Consider the following 21,408-nt stretch of genomic DNA (forward strand, 5'->3'; position numbering starts at 1 on the left):
GTGATTTTATTGGATGTCTGCAGCTATTACCTTGAAGGATAAATTTTCATTTTTCATCTATTCTTCCCCATCTAGACTGTATCAGGATTAACTGTAATTCCAGTAAGTGCCTATTCAAACTTTTTAAAATGTTATTCCACCATTGTAAAATATGCAAACTAGAATGACAGAGATTGTGGACAGCTTGCAAGCATTTGATAATTTATTAATGAAATGTGATTATTAATTATCATTGTGTAAAAAGTCATCATATACTTTAGCACTTGTTTTTCGTCCTTCCCACAGGACATAACATTTACCTAGAATATTAAAAAGGAAGCATTCTACAGGTTGTAAACAAGCCTAGAGGAAATGGTGCCTGTAGCACTGTGTTATTCTAGAGAGGCTATTTTATATTTACAGTATCCATAGAATTTTTTAACCAGCATTTGTGATAAGCTGTTACATTTCCCCCTCCCCCCCATGCCTTCCTTCTAATTTTCCTGACATTTTGCCTTCAACTTGTCGTTAGATTGTTGGAACATAACAGTTTTTACTACAAAAATTTCTATTTTACAATCCCCCTAGACAATTACCTGTATTTACCAGCTGGTTATAGTGCAATTTGGTTTTGCTAAATCTTTGATTTATGGAAATGTGATACATTGCAATAAGGGCATTAAGTCTGAGAATGACCATATTTCTATGATGATTTTTTACACTCTAATTATGTTAAAAATCCTTGAATTGAACAATTTTTCTCTGTGATATGCATGTTTATGAAACAGAGGGAAACATTTGCCAGATGAATGGACTAAATTTTAACTTCTCTGATATTATTTGGATTAAGAGGCTATATTCTGAAAGGAGAAAAAGGACTGTGATTTTATTTTGAGTCTATGGAATTCCTGAATGGTGTCAACAAAATTATTGATAGTAAGTATGGTAGATTTGAGTTTTGGGTTGTTTTTCTGTTTCCCTTCCTAACAGGTTTTGCAGGTCAGAGGACTGGCTTTATGAAAATAGAAAAAAAAAAAAAAGCTAAACAACAAACTGCACAGGTTTAATTTGTATTTGGTAAGAGTTAAAATATATTAACATAACATTCCTTAATAGTTTTATAACCCATAAAGAAAAACAAGGATCTGAACTTATTCTTAATGTGTCATTTTCTAATAGATTTTTTAATAATAATTTTTACAAGACAAAAATACAGCATTTGTATTAAAAAGCAGAAAAATTTCCTGAGGCAAGTGTTTAATTTAACCTGTTCTTAAATTCAGAGAGACTTCAATACAATAAAGGAAATGCTTGTAATCACCAAGGCATAAAGATATTGTCCTCAGTTTAAAAAGAAAATAATAAGAAAATAAAAAATTCTCACTTGCTAAAATGTATAAAATAATGAAAAATCTCAGAAGCATTTTCTTGGTCTGCCACGGGACACTATTGTTTTCTACTAATGAAATCTCAATTAGAATAAAACAAGTGTAAAATAAACAGATTTTTGGGCAGAACTGTAATGAGAGTGTCTGCCTTTGGTAAATACCTTTTTTTTTCCTAGGAAAAGCAATATTGTTTTTTTTCTTAACTTCCTTAATAAAATCAGAAAATCCATCTGAAAATAGAGTTATTAACATAAGGAAACCACCCAGAAATGAAGCCACAATATAACAGGTGTTTTAATTTTTTAATCTCTTTTGGATTAAATGATGTGTCAAAGGTAAATTAAATGGTTTCTAGGTTTCATTTTTAAGCAAGGTTTGGATCAAAAGAGAATCTGCAAACACAAATAAGCCTCCAATTAGAGGACTGCAAAGAGAAGCAATGTATCTGCTGCATTGGATTAACACTTCTAAATTCTTGGTCTCATTCAGAAGCAACATAACCTCTCTACATAATATCCTTGGTATAAAATACTCATAAGTTATTTTTCTTTACAGTTTGTTTATAGTGGTTTTGTTGCTAGAAATGAACTTGGGTGATTAGTTCCATCTCCCTGTGGTGCTTGTGTGTGCTCAGCAGGGTTTTGTGAGCTTTCAGTATGGTAAGTACCACAATGCTTTCTTGTCTGCACTGGAGTTTTTCAGCAACCAGATGTTTAATGAGCAATTTCTGTATCCTGATTTTTAGCTTATGGAGAATTATTGCTCCAAGCAGTCCTTAAAAATGCTTATTAGAAAATATAATGGGGTTTAGTGGGACACAATTTTGTTTCAAAGCAACAGCATCCAGAACTGGAGTATCGAGTTGCTAAACACTGTGATAGTTGAGTGCCTCTCTTCTTTCTGCTGAGAGCTGGATATGTATCAATCCTCATTTTAGGTTGATAGTAAATCTGGTTTTCAAGTTTGAAAAACTTTTTTTTTCCATTTCCTATTTCTGTTACTTAGGAATCAGTCCTGTTAATTAACCTCAGTGTTGGGACTGAGAGTTATGTGTTATAAGTAGCCTGGTAGCAGAGGTAAGGTCAGGATGAAGGCATCTGGTTTGAATTTGGAGAGAAAATTAAAAAAGAAAAATCCAAAAACGTAAGCTGATCATCAACAAGCTTGAGAGAAGAAAAAGGAAAATGTGAATGTAAGCACCTTCTCCTAATGTGAGCTGTAAACCCAGGGATTAAAATACTGCACCTCTTCTTCCTCTCACTTTCTCCTGAAGCCTGTCTTCTGCTCACTGCAGATCAAATGAATAAGTGTTGCCTGACAGAGCTAAGATAATGGCAGCAACTTTTTCTACACTTGGTCATCCCTTCACCTTTAGCTGATGTCCTGTCTTGCAGAACAGATGGCATTTTGGAGTCTTCCTTGTTTGGAGGACAGAATGTTTTAAAAAAAATTTAAAGTGTTCATGAGATATCAGATCACTACTGAACTTGTGTTTCATTAACAATGCATGGCATGCTAAATATTTTGTGCTGGTTTAGAAGATTGGTATGCCCATAAAATCATACATCACTGGAAATTCTGCCTCATGTCAGTCAGAAAATGCCATTGCTGAAATGCTGGGTTTGTACATCCTTAAACAACTTCATTGTGTTCTTCAGAGCTACAAGTTTGTGAAATTAAATTGTCTGTTAGGCAGTGAATTAAATGGTCCTTTTAAATTGCAGGTACATGTAGGTCAGTGCTGAGGCTGACACCAGGAGAAAGGGAAAAACTTATTTGAGGAACAGAAATAGCTGCTGTGGTTTCCTTATTAGTGCTCATAGGGGTGAGGACCTCATTTAAAAATAAGACTGCAGTGAATTCTGTTGTTTTAAATAATATGAATGTAACAGTATTTTTTGGCATTAATCATTCTAAAAATAGAAAAATAAGTTAATAGCTGTAGAAGTCTTCTACATTATACGCAGAATTGATAAACTGATCCTTAAAAATTACCTAAGAATTAATTATATAAATATATATATAAAATCCCCAAAATATTTCTTCCTTTCAATGAAGGAAGGAATTGTTACCCTTTCATTGCAAACTGTCAAGCATAATTTACTAATAGCTGTGAATCCTGTTGAACTGAATGGGATTTTTCCCTAGTATTTCTTAGAGACAAACTTCATCCCAATAAAATTTCCATTGCAGTTCAGTAACAGTTTCTGAATGACTTGTGAAGAAAAAAGAGATGTGATTTTCATATTTTCATAGTTTTTCAAAATTTTCATGTTTTTCACTGTCTTAACTTTAAAGGCTACAATCTTGACTTAAATTAAATTTCTGGGGGGGTTTTTTGGATTTTTTGGGGGTTTTTTTTGGGGGGGTTTTTTTGGGTGTTTTTTTTTGTTTTTTGTTTTTTTCCAGTTTTAATGATTCCAAAATATTAGTATCTGTAAAAATCCAGGTAGCTATAAAGGCTGCTGTTTTTAATATTCAATATGTTTTTGTCACAGACATCTGCAGTCTTACAGTCTTACACATTATTTCATCTTTTGGGCTGTGAGTGCTTTATTACTATTATTTTATTGCTATCATTTCTGGAAATAAATTTTGTGTATTTTTGTATGAGTTAGCCAAGTAGGATTGATGGGGTTTTTTTTATTAATTAATACATTATACCACTCATAATGCTAATTGGTAAATAGCTGGCTCTCATTTCCCAGTCTGATACTTTTGTTCAATATGAAAAAATACAGGGCACATTTTTGAATGGTGCTGTGAATGATTGCTCAGCTTATGGCACACAGTGCAGGGGAGATTTAGGTCAGTTTTCTAGTACACAGGTTTGCTTCTGTAGGCAATAATTCAGAGCAGTGGCACTGAGTTCAGTTATGCTCAAATGCAGCACTGTCAGGAGCAATGATTATGAATTGCAGGATGTCAGGGAGCAGAGAGTCCCATGGTAGTAAATGTGTACACAATTCCCCAGGGAATGAGTGAACCAGGTTTGCAAGTTTGTTATCTACCTCTGTAAATTAGGAAGAGTTTCCTGGGCTTGGAAAGTTTTCAGTTTGTTCTTCCAGCAAAGTGCTCCTTCAGTGGTTGTATTTACATGCACCCCTTGTTCTTGTGTCTATCTAGTTATTCATCCATTCTCCATATAATTTATTGTTCCTCTCATTTTATTTTCTCATGGCATTTCAATTCTCTGCTCTTCTCTGTAGCCCTTAATCTCTTTTTCCTTGTTTTGTATGCTCATCCTTTTAAAATTTCCTATTCTGCAGATGTGCACATTACAGATGATTAAGTTATTTTATTTGGAAACATCTGTTACTGAAGCATTTCTTTCTTGTCAAAGTATCCTACAAATCCAGGGTATGACAAGGAGCTTTGTCAGATTATTGGTAAATAAGAAGAGAATTGTATCTATTAAAGAACCAGCAATGGTGTTCAATTGCATTGTATTCTCAATGTGCACATGAATTTTAAGCAGCAGAAAATCTTACATCAAGGCTATACATCTTTTTGAACTACTGCCTGTAAAACTGCATTTTATTACAAAATCTTCCAATGAAAAAAATCTTGTTTATTGCACATCTTCAGCTGCTCTTAGGGACATTCTTAAATCTTCTGTGATAAGCAAATCATTAATACATTTCCATGTATTAACTTCCTACTATGGTAAAAAAGAATTATTGAAATATATGACTTGCAATTTTTTTTTTTTTTTTTGCTGTTGTTGGCAGTAGAAAATCATTAAAATGATTCAATTTTGTAGCTCCACCCAAAATGTAAGATTTTGTATTTGGCCTGTTTTCTTGCAGAGTGCTTATGAATTGCATGAGTTTTGATCTTTCCCTCATTAAGTGTGGCTGACAGCCTGGCAAAAACATGTAAAAGAGTTTTACCATAGAGGACATGAAGCAAATCAGCAGGGTGCTTTCTCTGCAAGTTCAGTCAGGAACTTCCCTCTGTTTGCAGCACAAAGTTTGAAATAATTATAAATAATTCTTTTAAAACTTTGCCTATACTTTGCAGATTTAGAACAGGAAGTCATTGGATTCCTACTCATTCAGCAATAACAGTTTAAAGGCCTCTTTTCATATAATTTCCTGAAAAACAGGATCTGCTGCTAGGCAACAAAAATGAAAACATACCTGGTCCTATTCAGTCAAATTCTGATTACAGTCTCCTAGTTGCTAATAGATAGCATGGCAAAAATGGGAAAACTGCTGCTTTACTCAGAGACTCTCACTGCAGCCCTCAGTCCAGAAGCTGCAGAGACCATCCTGTCTTGTTCCAGTCTCTGTGTTTGCAGCAAAGGTTGAAAGCATCTCAGCTTGGGAAGAAAGCTCAGGTTTGGAAGCAAAAGAGCTTGCCTGTATGGGCTGAAGTCATTAAGGGATAGCACATAATTTATTCTGTACAGCCACAGCAGCCACTTATGAGAGATGCCTCTAATTTCTCTTTCTCTGTTAAATATAGAGTGGAAACAAGTGGTGCTGCACAGGTTATACCCTGTAAGCCCAACACATTAATTGGCTCACTGGGGCAGAGATTGCAAAGCCATTCGCCTCTTCCTGCAGTCTGCTTGCCCACCTGCTCTGGACAAAAGTAGTGGCTGATTCTTGAATGGTAGGAGAGTAAAGTGAACCAGCAGGGCCACTTCTGGTCCTTTTTCAAAAGATTGCAAATCATTCTTTGGTTTTTGTGTTGCAGAATTTCATCTATCTCTAAAAAAACCCCCTCCCATTTGCTTTAAAAATTGTGTTCTTCTGTCTTCATGTCTGCTGGTCCTCCTCTTGCATTGCTTTTCTGCCAGCACATAAGATTCAAGTGTCTATGTGATGAATTTGACTAAAGTGATCCATTAACAAAATTGCTAATTTTGACTTGCTGCAGTTTTCTGACACCTGTTGTAAAATAAAACAGGAAGAGGGGGAGGCAGGATGTTGCAGGGACAGTAGAAAAGCAACCTCCAGTAGAAAGAGTGCATTGCTTTTTTCAGCAACACAGATTTCTGCTATCCCAAAATGAATTCATCTGGCCTACATCTAAGCAACAACATCCTGGAAAAGTACATGTTATGTACAGAAAGGAAGAAACATCACTTCTTGAGCTGTGGAATGCTTAATCTATATCAATTAAGGAATTGATATTTCAGATAGCTGAAGGGAAATGCTGGAAAAGGTTTCTGGGTAAATGTGTGTACCTTCAGTTATGTACATCACAATTATTAGGTTTATCAAACAAGCTGGATGTTGAACCTAGGAAATTTTAGGGAGTTTCATCATGAGGAAAAGCCATTGAACCTCACAAAGTGGATATGTATTAGGAGGTGCCAACTGAGGGGATGCTGTGCTTTTCGGCCGCTCATATAAGGTAATAAAGGTCTGAAATAAATTTTATTTTGTGGCTTTTTGGGAAATTTAACATTGATATAATTTGGCTTGAGGGAGAGCTCTGAGAAGGAAATAATGAAGTCACATTGGGCTTTCAAGAATGAGTTCTCTCAGTGAGTGACTGAGAAAATAGTCTTAAGATATACTGATTTCTCATCTCAAGCCTATGTTTTAGTTAGCACAGGAATTTTGCTGGGAAATGCTCAAGTTATCTAAAAAGCTTCCATTTTTATCCAGTTGTAGTTGTTAAGAAATCTTGAACTAATAAAGAGAATAAGAAAACTTGAATCAACTAGCTTATTATGAAGAAATCTTAAAAAGAGTCTTGCACATAGAATTTTTCAAAGCCAGTGGTGAGGCCCTTGCCTGAATCTGCTTAGCTGGTGCATGGGAGACAATCACATTAACAGCAAAAAAGCTCAAACCTTTATAAAATTGAAAATAAAACCTTTATATATCCTGGCTGACCATTTAAGAGTCTATGATGATACTTCCTTACTCCCTGACAAAGCTTTCAGGGTTGGCTGCTGGGGACTGAGGGCTTTGGTCCATCAGTGCTTTCAGCCTGAAAGATAGCAATAAAATTTATTTATGTGCTGCATTCTACTTGTTCCATATAAAATTTTATCTATGTTTGTTCTTCCTTAGCTAACAGAGGAGCAAATTGTCATTAGTCTCCTGGCAGGCTGTCAGTAAAATATTATTTCAAGTTCTCTTACTAGAAAACAGATGGTTTTTTGTGTGCATGCTTCTTTCCTGTCTTTTCACCTCTTCATCCATATTGCTTTTGTCTTTTTAAATCACACATTCCACTCGTGGTACTTTAAAGATAAACCTGGTTTTACAGGGTCCTCACTAATCAAACATTTACATTACAATAATAACATAACTGTGGCTTTCTCAAGGCACAGTGGTGTGCTCTGCAATGGCAACAGTAAAAGCTTAAACAGAAAGCTATTTGTGTAAATTTGAAAATTAGTTACCCTAACTGGCGGTGAAAAATCATTAGTTTAACATTCAGGTAAAGACTTTTTTAGCACTCCTACTTGATTTTTTTTCAGAAACTCCTTTAAGATTGCTGAGAATAGACTTTCCATTGGTGATATTTCAGTGTATACTTTAATTTTTGCTATCCTAGATGTAGGTAGCTGTCAGTTTGGTGGGTATATGAGGCTGTCTGAGTCAGGGCCACAGTGTGGTTATGTACCAGTGGGCTCTGAGCTCTGGAATGCTGCCAAAGTTCCACAAGCAAAGCCCAGGGGAACAGCCTGAATTGGGCTGGAGTTGTTCCCTCTGATCTCTGAACGGGGAGCAGGAGATCCTCTAAAACACTCAACATGACAAGGGGACTCTTGGAGGGTAGGAAAGCAGAGATTGCTGCAAGCATGGAGCCTCTCATGTTACCAACAGGGACAAAGCAGCCTCCAGGATGTGCTGGATCTGTAAGAATAGGCTGTCTTGAATTAATCAATCCTGATTTATATGCAAGGGAGCTATGTGTGTCTAGCTCATACCAGTCCTGGCAAATCTTTCATAAAAGGATTTTTCAGAAGAAGTAGACTAGGCCTCTTAAATATTTTAATGGTAAGAAGCACTTGAAAGTAAGTTTTTCATGTATAGCAGGTTCTAAATTTCTCTTATTTTACCTTTATGTTTTCTTCCTTTAGCTTTTGAGAAGCAAGATGACTTAATCACATTTCAGGTCTGGTGATTTAAATTATCCTCACAATTTTTTTTTCCATGACAGAAAGTGGGTGTTACAGACAAATCTTGCAGGGATAATAAGGAATCCTGTTCTAATCAGTAATAGCAAAGGAATTGAATAATATTTTCTTCTGGAGAAGAATATATAAAAGCTAATGTAATGTCACTCATATTAGTGAACTGGGCTGCCATGGCAGCCATTGCACAGTGAAGCTCTGCTCCCAACTGTTCTCACAGGAATCTCTCCTATCATATTCATGAGTGACTGAAGATGAGCCCTGAGATGATATTATTTGCAAATGCAAGGGGATTATTTAAGAAAATCAAATGAAATGCCATGCTTGAGGAATTTTCTGAGGGGCTCCAAAATGCTGAATGACTGGTTAAGTGGTAGGTGGAATTAAACAGCAATACACACAAGGTAATTCATGCTAGAAAAAAGTCACCTTAATTATGCCAGCTCAGAAATGGAGTGTGGTGGCACTGAGCTGAGGAAATTGTGCAGCCATTGTAAATAGCACTCATAAAACAGTTCAGTGCTCAAAGTGACCAGAAATCCCAGTGGATGGGAGGAGCTGTGGGCAGAGGAGGTAAGACCAGAAGAGAAAGCAGCATTGTGCTGTTATGCAGTCATGGTTTATCCCCTTCCTGGGCACTCCATGTGTGTTCAGTTCCCATTCCTCATGATTAACTTAAATGGGGAAAACAGGGAGGATTACAAGTATGGATTAGCTTTCCTACACGGGGCAGCTAGGTATGCTAGGAAAATAACAAATACCTGAGAGAATATGAATGCATTTTTATAAATATATGATTATACAGCCATAAGAAGCAGCAGGAGGTTAATAAATTGATTTTTTAAATGAAATAGAAATACATCAAGGGCTTTCTGAGATAAGCCTGTTTCTACAGCTCCAGAAGTCCCAACCATGGCCATTACTGGAAGCTGTGACTGTATTAGAGTAGTAATTACTGCAGAGCAGTTCTGCTTTTCTGTGCTGCTCTTGAAGGCACAGTGCTGAACTAGCTGGTCTTATGTGCCATTTCCCAGCTTAATTTGCAACTTCTTTCCCTAATTATTTCATCACTAGTTTATACCCTGTATTGAGAGCAACAGGAAATTACTAGTGAAAGTAATCACAGACTCAGAGAAACATTGGGCTGAAAAAAATTATAAATCTATCATCAACTGGGCTGTATACAGTCATTCTAAACTTTGCAATCAGATTCCATGAAAATTAGAGTGTTAAGGCACAGATGGCAGCAGATGACACAAGCCAATATTTCAACAATTTCTCAAAAAACCTTCTTGATTAACTGACAAATCAAGTCAAATTAGGGTAAGATGGCTCTTTTATATTCACTAGGCATTGTGATTTTTTTTTTTTTTTTTTTTTTTACTTAGTAATAACAACTTTCTGGCCAGAAATTTTGGTCTGTAGCTCCTTAAAAAAGAAATTCATTGCTGGCTGGCATTCAGTATTAAGAAAAAATAATGAGTTGATGGTGTTTCTAAATTTATAAACAGATTAAAAATACCATCAGACTTCATGTAAAAACACCTTTATTTCCTTTTTCTGCTTTTGTTTCTTAGGACACTGTTTCTAAGATATAATGCTCTTGAGAGGAATATTTATTAATATGTTTGCAGAAAACATTTAGAAGTGCTTATAAATTAATATTCTATGGAGAAACACTCCAGTCTTTCTATTTTAATACTACAGTCTAAAGACTTATTTTCAGGGAATGGAAAATTAGTTGGTTATTTTATTCCAAAAAAAATCTTTGTTAAAAGATATTAAAATCATCAATAGTTTAGTTCAGAAAGCATTTAAATCTATTAAGTTAGTGAATAGGTTTTTTTCCAAAAACAAAGCCATAGTAATTCAGTGGTGCTGTGTTATCTCAAGAACTTTTCAAGGAAAACCAGCCAAATTGCCATCTCTCTGCAGGTGGATACTGCTTTTCTGATCAGCACAACACACGCTCAAAGCTGTCATTCTGTCCTGATATACACTTGTAAGGAACTCATCATAGAATAAGTGTTTGTGATTATTTTTTTAATAGGATGGACATGCATTTGGCAGGAAAAGGGGAAAGGGGAAACAGAGTCCAAGAGAGTGAAATTGGAATGGGGTGTCTGGTTCTCCCTAGCACAGCCAGTGAGCATTGCAGCAGGTCTGGCATATTTTGAGGGAAATTGCCAAGTTTCTGTCTGTCCCTCTCATATTAATAGATACTACTTCTAAATGATCAAAAAAAGTGCAGCTAATTTCAGTGAGAGTCAGATTTGATCCTATTTCTCAGCTTTGTCTGATGAGGAGAGCCAAGCTGCTTAGGAAATGTTTGGCTCCCTCTTCTTCAATCAAAGAAAGAAAAATTGAAAAGGGTGCCAAACTAAAATTTTGCATAAATCAAAATTATTTTGATACATTTCTATATTTGTTCTGCTGGAAGTATGGAATAAATCCCTGGTAGGAATTATCTTACTCCTTCAGCACTAAGATCAGGGAAATCTGGTTATAGACAGTAGAGAACAGCACATGGGCACGGAGCTTTTGTCCTTTTCATATGTAGCACAGAAATTGAGTTGTCCACCAATTTGCACAAATACAAGTTCACAGAATCTGATTTCTGAGTCATCTGTGGCGTTTTGTTGGCCCCTCCTTTACTGTATCTGCAAAAATCCTTTGTGTAAGTATGTATTAGTTTTACTAATGGCTACCTGGCTGTTTCAGAAAGGTGCCTCATTTATCCTTGCTTCACTCCTCTGCAGCAAGGCAGCATTTCATAAGTTCAGTCTTGACGAAGGAGCCTAGCAAGCCCTCAGCTACAACATTATTCTTCATTAATGTTATAAGAACAGTAATTCATTTCTCAATGTGCTTTTTTTGAAGAGCTGATAACATTAAAAACATCTACCCAGTTCATGTCACTGATGAGCAGTTACTTATATTAAAAGCACTTACTCTGTATCTAGCACATTTTGCATTTATGTCTATTAAAATGCATGAAACATCTATCATAACATTTTAAGCACTCAGTAGCTTATTACTGGAACCACATAACTGCTTCCTTATTATCTCTTCTTGACAATAACTTTAATGAATTATATTCAGGTAGCTGTTGAAATTTCCATCCAAGCACATTACTTTTTTGGATGACATGTCAAGAGGTTAACTTATGCTCCCTTCCAGCTGATTTCTAGGCCTCAATCCATCAGACAAGTCACTTCAAAGGAGATGTTGCTCTGTTGAGCTGAGACATCAAGATAAAGTTGGCTTTGTGAGATGCAGTCCCCTTTGGGAAGTCTGCAAGGAATTCTTCAGCAGTTACTTGTCTAGGCAGTCTTGAAGCAACAAGACACGAGATGAAGACCAAGACATGGAAAGAGAAAAATCAATTAAAGGAAAAAGGGAGCTGTGGTTCATGTAGCTTATACTAATTCTTTGGTATTATTTCTCATTCATTTTACATTCTGTGAGATTTTCCTCCAGGGAGTGAAGTGCATGTATGTAGAAATAAAATATCATTAGTTAACAGTTCCTCTCTGACTCTTCACATTAAGGCATTTCTCAGTAGTAGTAAAATCTGTCTGGAAAAGAAAGCTCAAATAGGTAAGTCAACAATTCCATCTTTCACTTACATGCCATGAACTGTTTATATATGACTTGTGGAGATTGGATCAGAAGTGAAAAATAGCAACCATGCTCGCTGCCATTGAAGGAGTTACAGTTTTACCAAAATTTAAGAACCACTGTTGAATATTAGAGAAAATTGCCTGCTGAACTTTTGTTGTGGTTGCTGGTATACTTTGAACTGTCTCTGCAGTTTTTGCTGTGTAACATTTCAGCAGCTTGAAAACAAGTGTGCTGTCTCCTGGGAGTAAAGGACCACAACGTTTGCTCTGGAGGGAAGAAGCGTCTCACATCTCCAGCTAGCAGGAGACAGCTGCCACCAGCACTGACATGATACAAGGCACTTAGGAACCCAGCTGAGGAGCTAATTGGCTGTGAATAAGAGCAGCACTGCCCCTGAAAGTCAGCAACACGAATTCTTGATTCCCTAAAATTGCCATTAATCAAGATACAGGGCACACCTTAAGAAAGTGCAAGTAGGCACTTCTGTCAAGAAGCTTACTTGTTTTGTTACATAAAAAATTGTCACTTGCTGATGCTGAGCACGGCCCTAAAGAGATGATAAATGGCACAAGAGCACTGGAGAGATTCTCTCAATGTTAGAAACAATTCCATGTACTAAAGCTGTGCTTTTCTACTCAGGCATGCAAGAGTATACCCATCAAATTCAGTGGAGGCTGATCATAGAGTAGGGATCAACCTTTGTATTCATCCATTTGTGATTTCTGAAAACAATCTGAAATGTCTATTTTAGTCCTCCTTCCCTGACTCATGTCTGCCTAGAAGTATCCAAGAATAAGCAGTGTCAAGAAATTGTGCTTTTTGATCCATGATGATTATAAAAATGTTTTAAAACAGTTAAACAATCAATAATAATAAATATTTAAACATTATTATCATTATTCTTAATTAGGCAAAATGTTATAATTCAGCATTTAAATTACAAAAAAAAAAAATAAAGGATATGAGTGTGAGATTTAGTTGTAACTATTTTATAACCACTGTTTTTGGGATGAAGACACCTGTGAATTAAGAGGAGCCTATTCTTAAAATAAAGTCACAGTCCAAATTCTCTTCCTTTCTATGCCAGCTAGTTTCCAATCTGCTTATTCTTAAGAACATTGTGCAAGATATAACGGTCAAAGAAAATATCTAAATGAGGTTTTTTTCTGTTATGTTAATTTAGCTAAACATAAAGATAATTTTTTCTATAAAAAGGTAAATTATGGATAAGCATACTTAAGTTGTGCTTTCTTATACTTTAAAATGTAATGAGTTTTGACAGCCATGGTTTTGATATAAATGGGCACAGTCAATATCAATGTCAGAAAGGCTAATGTGGCAAAGCTGTTGCTTCTTTTTTTTTCCTGCTGTCACTTGTAATCTAGCCAATATACAACAAATATTCCAATTCTCTCAGTGAAAAAGAAATGAAATAATCAAATGTGTGCCTACTTTTCCTACAAAGATTGCTGTAAGTTAGGTTATTTTTACTTCACTGGTGTAAGTGGAAGGAAGTAGCACAGGTTCTTCAGGCTCCTAAGGGTACTTGGAGATCTGCTTGATGCATCTGTTGCCTGGAGCACATTTGGCTCTCAGTCTTATTTTTTTATCAGCTGAATGACATGGATTAAGGTCCACATTATAAAAGTTATTCAGATAGCCATCTTACTGTGAAATCCTTCTTCCAATCTTCCAGATCTCTTGGGCTCAGAGGAGGCAGCAAAATTCCCCTGGAAGCTCAGGGCACCTTATTTGAGCAGTAACTTGTAGAGATGCTGTCTAAGGAAATGGAGATTGTCAGGTGTAGCACAGTCCATTATTTTGAAAACTTAGTGGAATGTTCTTCCTGCTCCTAGAAATCCATGACAAGAAATATGTCTTTCTGTCTCTGTGCTTTTTAAGGTTTGGGTCTTTTGGTTTGGTAGTCAAGACCAGAATAATGAGTCTGCTGAAGTAAAAATCAACCCTTCTTAGGAAAGGAGAAACTTCAATTTGTATTAGCATTGCTGTTTTCCCCTACTTTAAGCCACATCTCACAAATCAGTAGTATTGATAAAACTCTGAATTTATACAGAAATAATGAATATTAGAGATTCTGCCTGCCATTAAAGTAACATCTGAATAATGAATATTTACTTTTTTAAAAATTGAATTTTTAATATTGCTTTAAATTGGGGTTCAATGTTAGTTTTAGTACTATTTTGCATAGGAGTTCCTAAGTTCCCACATAATTTCTCATTATTTCCGATCCTATTCTTTTTATAGAGGGGAGAAAAATTAATAATAACTCTAGATGAATTAGTCACTCTTTTCTCCAGCAGTTTTACAAAGTTTTTTTTTAATAAGACCTAAAAAGAATTTTCCATTGAAACAAGCTTTCATAATTAGAAAGCTCAGTGTAATTCAAAAATCCTGCATGGGAGAATTCCAGACTTTTTAAGGGATTAAAATTTCCCATTTTCTTTTTCATGCAATATGTAAGCTTATGGTGGATGATATTTTAAAAAAAAAATCAGTTATTAAATGGGATAGAAGGCTTGGGAAATTGCTGCTTTCCTAAAGTACAGCAGTAGCTTAGGTAGAATGGAGTCAAAGGTATTGAAAGTGTTTTAAGTTTGACAAAATGCTCAAACATATTCAGCTTAAAATCTGTGGAATTTTTCATTACAGCAGCTATGTCAGGTTAATGTGAAAAAAAATTAAGATTTACTAAAGCCACACAAGTAGTTTGTGGAATTGAATCTGCTGAATTCCAACTCACATTGATAAGTCTCGAGTGCATTTTAAATATCTAGCCTGATTCAAGGCAGGATATGACCTTGTAGTGTGATTTTAAAGCTGCAAAGTCTTTGGAAGTGCACATTTCTTTATCTGCAGTAAATACAGAGTACATAATCTTGCACTCCAGTTTTCTTTAAATTAGCACAGGACTGCCAGGTATTGAAAGTTCATGCTCACCTCACCTACAGCAAAGTCAATTGCCAGGTTCACCGTGATTTCTGAAAATGTCTCAGAGCATTCAGCAGTGAGCTGACAAAGCAGCAACCATATTTTTTCATGCTCATTGACTTTGCTTTAGTTCAGGGCCTTGGGGTAGATTCATACAAGGTTTAATACCTTTCGCACATTTTCTGATAGTCACGATCCTCAGAGAGCAGTATGAAAGAGGAACTGCGCTCTTATTAAAAATACAGGGATCTAGCTGACTTCTGGGTTTAGCTGCTTTTAAAAGATACTTTTCTTTTGTTAATTCCAAGAAAAAGGAAAATTACATGTCTTAGATCTGTTTATGTTTCACTTGCTTAGATAGATGAGTTACAAAACTAAATTAAAATGCAACAAATTTTAAGCCACAAATGTTTTAAGTTATACTGAGAGAAGTCTCTTAGATGGGTCATAATGCAAGATCAGTTTTATCCTCTCATGTGCTCTGAGTTCACAGAGAGTTGTAATTGCAACTTCAACCTCTTTTTTTTTTTTAGAAAATACACTTCAAATTCTTATAGACCCAATTATTGACCACCAAGGCACGCTTTTGAGAGACTATGTCTCTCTTCTACATAACCTTTGATCTAGCAGGAAATTCTAGAGGCCGGGACTTGCAACTCTAAAGTTTACTGCTTTCTGATGTTTTTCTTTCTTTCTCCATCTTGCTGAAATTGAGTGCGGGTTCTATTTGTGGAGAATAGACTTTCACGAGACAGTGGCTCATCAGCAGCACCTTTCTTGGCAGAATCCTTAGATTTAATTTAGTCCAATAGCTCTGCCTGTGTTCTGCCTTCCCACCTGGATCCACTGGCTCTGTTTAGACATCAGCTGTGTCACAGTGAATATCTCACCGCTTAAAAGAAGATAAATGGATGAGTATGTGTGATATTTCACCCTAAATTAAACCATTTCCAAAAGAAAGACAAAGCTGGGAGGAGGAAAATGCACGGCAACTCAGACCGTGGTCAGGGAAGCAAATTTAGAGAAAAGAACCAGACAAATGAAAACTCTGTGCCCTCAGAGCTGGATATGGTGCTTGATTCCTGCATTGGTCATTTTTATATCCTTCCATGGATTTTTCACTGTGTAAGCTGTTTCTCCTTGCTAGTGAACTAGGTCAACATTAAATGCAGTCTGTTTGTAGTTTGACCATGTAGGGGAAGCCAGTAGGATTTTCAAAAGTACCTTGTTTAGCTTTCTAAATTTCTATATGAGAAATATAGATATGCCTAGATGGAAATATTTAATACTATATTCCTGTTATTCTAAGGAGTATGAGCAAATCTGTTGTACAGCTGCCGTGAAGGCTGATGGATGATATTAGCAGCTCCAATCTCTTTCATTTTAATTTCTGAAATGTCAAATTTTGTTAAAAAAAAAGGATAAAAATATCCTTAACTGCCAATACATTACCCAAATTGCCAAAAGCAATTTTGTCTATAATAAAACTATTGTGGGCTGAAGCATTTGGATCAAGCTATGCAAGATTGATATGTTTTTCTTGATACAATTCAGTGAATGTGCTATTCTTGTGGAATTTTCCATATGAGTCTGCTGGCGAGAAAACACAGTGGACACAATTTATTTGACTTGCAATTAGATTTTTTTTCAAGTTTACCTATCAATTAGCTATAAATGATAACCTGATACACATTTCTGATGTTTAACAGGCAATGTAGCTTTTCTGTTGGCAAGAAACACATTTAGCCAAGGGAATTTTGGGATGACACCAGCACAGTCATTTAAAACACAGTTGATTTAGTGTATTAATTGACTTTTTGAGCTCAGCTGTGCGAATGAGTGCTTTGGAAGACCAGCAAAGTTTCTGCAGCCAGCTATAGGAAGGACAGTGAAGGTTAGGATGCCTTACCCTGCATGTCTTGTGTTTCTGCTCTTGCTCTGGAGGAATTTCTCCTGAACCTTTTGTGCTGCAGCCTGGTAATGCAGATGCCTCATGAGGTTTGCTCAGTGACTGTGAGTCTGGCTGAGGGCTGGAACACAAGCCTGGATTGGAGGCATGCTAAATTTACTCTGGAAGCAGGATAACTGAGACGGCCCAGAGCCCTCTTGTTGTGCACCAGGTCTGAGAGCCACACAGCTGTCTATACATAGCAAGCTGAATCCTAAAATATTTATTATTTTAGCTGAAATCTTGACAACCCTGACCTCAAGTAACTTTATTAACTGAGTAGGTCCCAGGTTTTGGTCTTCTTGTCCGAATGTCTTTTTGTCTTGTTACTGACAGCTGTAGTATGCACTGTTTTCTATCAGCAAACCAGGCTGGAACCACTGATCTTTCTTTTGCTGACTAATAAATAAATAGTAGTGATTTGCCTGGATTCCACTGCTTAGTACAGCATTCACCGAACCACCCAGTCTCCCTTGATAGTCTCTGTTTATAATGCCTCTTTCTATATTTCATATCTGTTTTGATGGCAGAATTGAATGCTCCAAGCATTTCGCCATATGCCTTAGTAGTAGTGGTGGATTGCGTTATGAGAAACAAATTCAGACAACTCATTTTGAACATGTTTTGGTACAATGCAAGAGCTAGTATCTTCTTTCAAAATCATTAATTCAGTTCAAGTAGTTGGTTAAAAAGTAAAGTACCACAGGATAGATATCTCTAAGAGGAAAAGTTGTGCATATTAAAGTTAATTGATTGACTTGTTGGAATTCAGCAAATCTTCAGCACTTGAGTTAGGCTGAATAAGCTCCTCACAAGGTAGTAAAGAGAATAGGAATCTCCTGAGAAAATTTAGACTATTCAGTGTGCTGTAAATGAGATTTTTATTTTTTTCCTTTGGGAAATTCATACTTTTTTCCTTTAACTTTGGAAAGGCTGTTAAGTTCCTGCTGATGTGCTGACAACAAAGTAAGCTCTGCTTTGGATGCCAAAGTAAATATATACCTGGGAATATTTAGGGTTTTATGTCTCTTAGCTCATAATGAATTGCACCACTAAGATTTGTGCCTGTATTGACTGACTGCACAGTCTGCATTTTGCTTTGAAAAAAGGTGTTTGTACAAGCAATTATCCGCTTTCAAATGGATGTGGAAATTTTACTGGCATGACGGACTCTGAGCAAACCATGATAGCCATAAAAGTGACAGTGCATCTTTTATTTGGTACTCTTCATTTTCTCTAAGGATGCATAAAATCTGGTGGTTCTTTAAGCCTTTAAAAATAGGAAAAGAGCTGAACATAGAAGTTGATAATAAATGTCATACTTAAGCAAGAGGAATAATGGATTTTTTTTTCCAGTTTGCATCTTGTCTCAGAAAGAGGAGGTTTATGAATAAGGTTTTACTATCTGAGAGAATCAGTAACTCAGAAAGTGAGCCAGTGCTGGCTGGGTGTGTGAAGCAAAATAACCATGTCCTGTCTAGAAAGAGACGGATGAGTTCCAGGGGAAGGACAGTATGGGAAATAGGAGTGGAGAGACATAAGTTTGGAAAAATAGTAGCAGTCCATGTAAAAAAAAATTTACATATATGCACACACACTTTTTTATTGGGGCTCTTGCTTTTCTTCTTGTGGGAGATACAGAACAATTTTTTTTTTTAAATCCCAGAATGCCCCTTGACAAAAAAAAAAAAAAAAAAAAAAAAGGAAGTATGCCAATTCTTATTTAAATACACTCATTTAAGAGCACTTTCTGCAGGTGTGATTTAAGTGAAGTGGAGTCAGATCAGTGTAAAGTTAGAAAAAGACTGGAGAGCCAATGATATTGTAGATATAAATTTATAGTAGATTCACCATAAATGTAACCAGGGCAGAAAAAGACTCTGTATGATCTCAATATGATGTTTAAATTAATTTTAGTTCAATACATTTGAAAGTCAGTGAGGAAAGTACTAATATGAGCTATGCTTCAGGTTGACCAATGACATTTAACAGAGTATGTTAAGAGTTTTCTTCTGCAGTTCTGGTAGTCTTGTGGTATCAATGGATTCCTACATGGTTTTATGTTTAAGCATTTAGACAATTTTCTCCTGAATACTCTGCTCACAATCATATTTGCTGCTTTTCTGTGTGAAAAGACACAGGGAAAAGCCTGTCCTTGGCCAGGAAGCATCCCAAGCCCTGCATTATCACAGGAATGTTGAGCATCCATCCTTTCTTTTCTCCCTCTTCAGCTTCCATGGAAAACTGCCCTACTTAGCAGAGAAGCAGCATGATGGGACAGGTAGATGCACGATCCCTGGGCACTGGCCTGGCTATTTTGTAGTTTCTTGTACCCTCTGTGACAAATGAAAATCCCTTTTTCTCTGTTAGAGATCAGCCCCAGGAAAGAAAGGTCTCTTTTCCATGCAAGTGGGTAGTTTGTCCAAGGCCTGGACTCTTTTCAGTGCACTGCTCCCGTGGTGTGTCACACCAAGGTTTGTCCTTTTCAGAGCCCTTTCACCAGGGGTCCCCTTTATCCTCTCTTGGATTGTGTGCAGTGGGAACAGGCAGCTTTCACCGAGTTCTGACCTGATTTTCTTACTCTGAGTGCTCTTGCAAGGGAAATAGACTGATGGAAAGCACACATTTAATTTTACAACAGGAAGAGTTTACAAGTCCCCAGCCATTAAAATAGAATAGATAGATTTGCCTGTAAATGTGAGCAGCCCAAGCTGGATTTGATAATAGCGTACACTGAGGCACCTTTGCACAAAAGAGGCACTACAGAGGGTTGTTAATGTGAGAGTAAATTAAAATTGCATATGCTTTTAGGTCTTTTAGAGATATGAAGCAAGATAATGGAGACTAAGTGGTTCAACTACTTTAAAAATTAAAAAAAAAAAGTTTGGACTAACAAATAAGTAGGAATATGTTTACAATCTTATTAAATGGTGTGCACCTAGGCAGGCTTAATGACTCTCACTAAGATTTTTCTCATGTTATTTCAGCTTTTTTTAAAAAAATCCATCTGTTTTCTCCAAATCTAGGTAGAATTGCTTCCACTGAAGTGCCTAAAATAAATTGCTTAAGGTTTTAGTCACTGCATCTATACCAGCACATTCAAAGATAATATTATTCACTTAAGCTTTATGCAAAACTGGTCTTTCTCTTGTGAAAGAAAGTAAACACTTAAGGAACAGAATGAATCATGTAGTTGACCCCAATCATCTGCTTCTGCTGGGCTTGGGCACCTTTGCTAGCTTGGTGTCAACATAGACACAGAGAAACAGTGTTATGAGACTCTCACTGCTTTTGCTTTGCATTTTTGTTCCTGGAGATCCCTTGGCATGCCCAAAATAGCAAAGGTTGCATATAAAAGCAGGGCAATAAACCAGCAGCAATTTAAAAATTGCTGACAGAAGATGGAAAATGTCTGTGATGAAAACTGTCCGATATGCTGAACAGCTACATCAAGATCTTAGTGTCCTTTTCCTTCTGTGTAGTTCTGAAGTCAGAAAGGCTTTGATTTTAGGCTTTGATTTTATTAACAGAACTCACCCATCGCAGTTAGCCTGTGCTGGATGGAACAGGATCCCGAGAGAAAAGTGGGAGAGGTTCAGAGCTAGTTGCTTGTCCCTTTCAGAGCAAGCCTGACACATGGGATAGAGTCACCTGGAAGGCACAGTGGAGGTAATAGTGTGACTCGGGGTAACCCCAATGTTTCTGGTCAAAAGTTATTTTATAATATGTCTCTCACACAGAATCACAGGATGGGTCCTGCTGGAAAGAACCACAGTGGGGTATGTGATCCAACCTCCCAGCTGAGGCAGTTTCATCCCAGAGCATCCCATGGCTCAGGAGTGTGTCCAGATATTCTTGAATATCCCCATAGAGGGGGGATATCCACAGCCTACCTGAGTGACCTGTTCCAGTGCTCTGTCACCTGCACAGTAAGGAACTTCTTCCTGATGTTCAGATGGAACTTCCTGAGCCTCAGCTCCTGCCTGTTGTCCCTTGTCCCACTGCCCAGCACCACTGAGCACCTGGTCCATCCTCTGGCCCCTCCCTGTACATATTCATGGGCACTGATGAGGTTCCCTCTCAGTCATCTCTTTTCAAGGCTGAACAGCCCCAGTCCTTCATCCTTTGCTCATCAGAGAGATGCTCCTGTCCCTTGATCATCTTTGTAGCCCTCCTCTGGACTAGCTGCAGGAGCTCTGTTTCTCTTTTGCACAGAGGAGTCCAGAATTTAATTGACAACTTTTATTTATCAGCAGCATTTATTCTGCCAAAGGAACTGTAAAACAGGCTAGGGAGGTCTCTGTTTTACAAGAATGCAATTTGTTTATAGCAGATTAGCTTTGCTTTTTGGACAGTCACCACATGAATTTTGATCTATTAATGCAGCACTTAGTCTATCATCTATTCATATC

At 36.7% G+C, this 21,408-nt stretch overlaps 1 protein-coding gene across 29 annotated transcripts in view; it reads left to right on the forward strand.

Moving 5' to 3' along the window:
• NRXN1 (neurexin 1) overlaps window positions 1–21,408 on the forward strand; it is a 681,183-nt gene that overhangs the window by 292,842 nt on the left and 366,933 nt on the right. For 21 of the 29 annotated variants that reach the window (XM_058019627.1, XM_058019629.1, XM_058019648.1 and 18 more), the window contains one exon: window positions 76–102. The exons of the other annotated variants lie outside the window; for them this stretch is intronic. In XM_058019627.1, the coding sequence (XP_057875610.1) occupies window positions 76–102 (27 nt within the window). The remainder of the gene's footprint in view (window positions 1–75; window positions 103–21,408) is intronic. 29 annotated transcript variants of the gene reach the window in all.

This window comes from Melospiza georgiana, chromosome 3, assembly GCF_028018845.1.
Source record: "Melospiza georgiana isolate bMelGeo1 chromosome 3, bMelGeo1.pri, whole genome shotgun sequence".
Classification (NCBI taxonomy): Eukaryota; Metazoa; Chordata; class Aves; order Passeriformes; family Passerellidae; genus Melospiza; species Melospiza georgiana.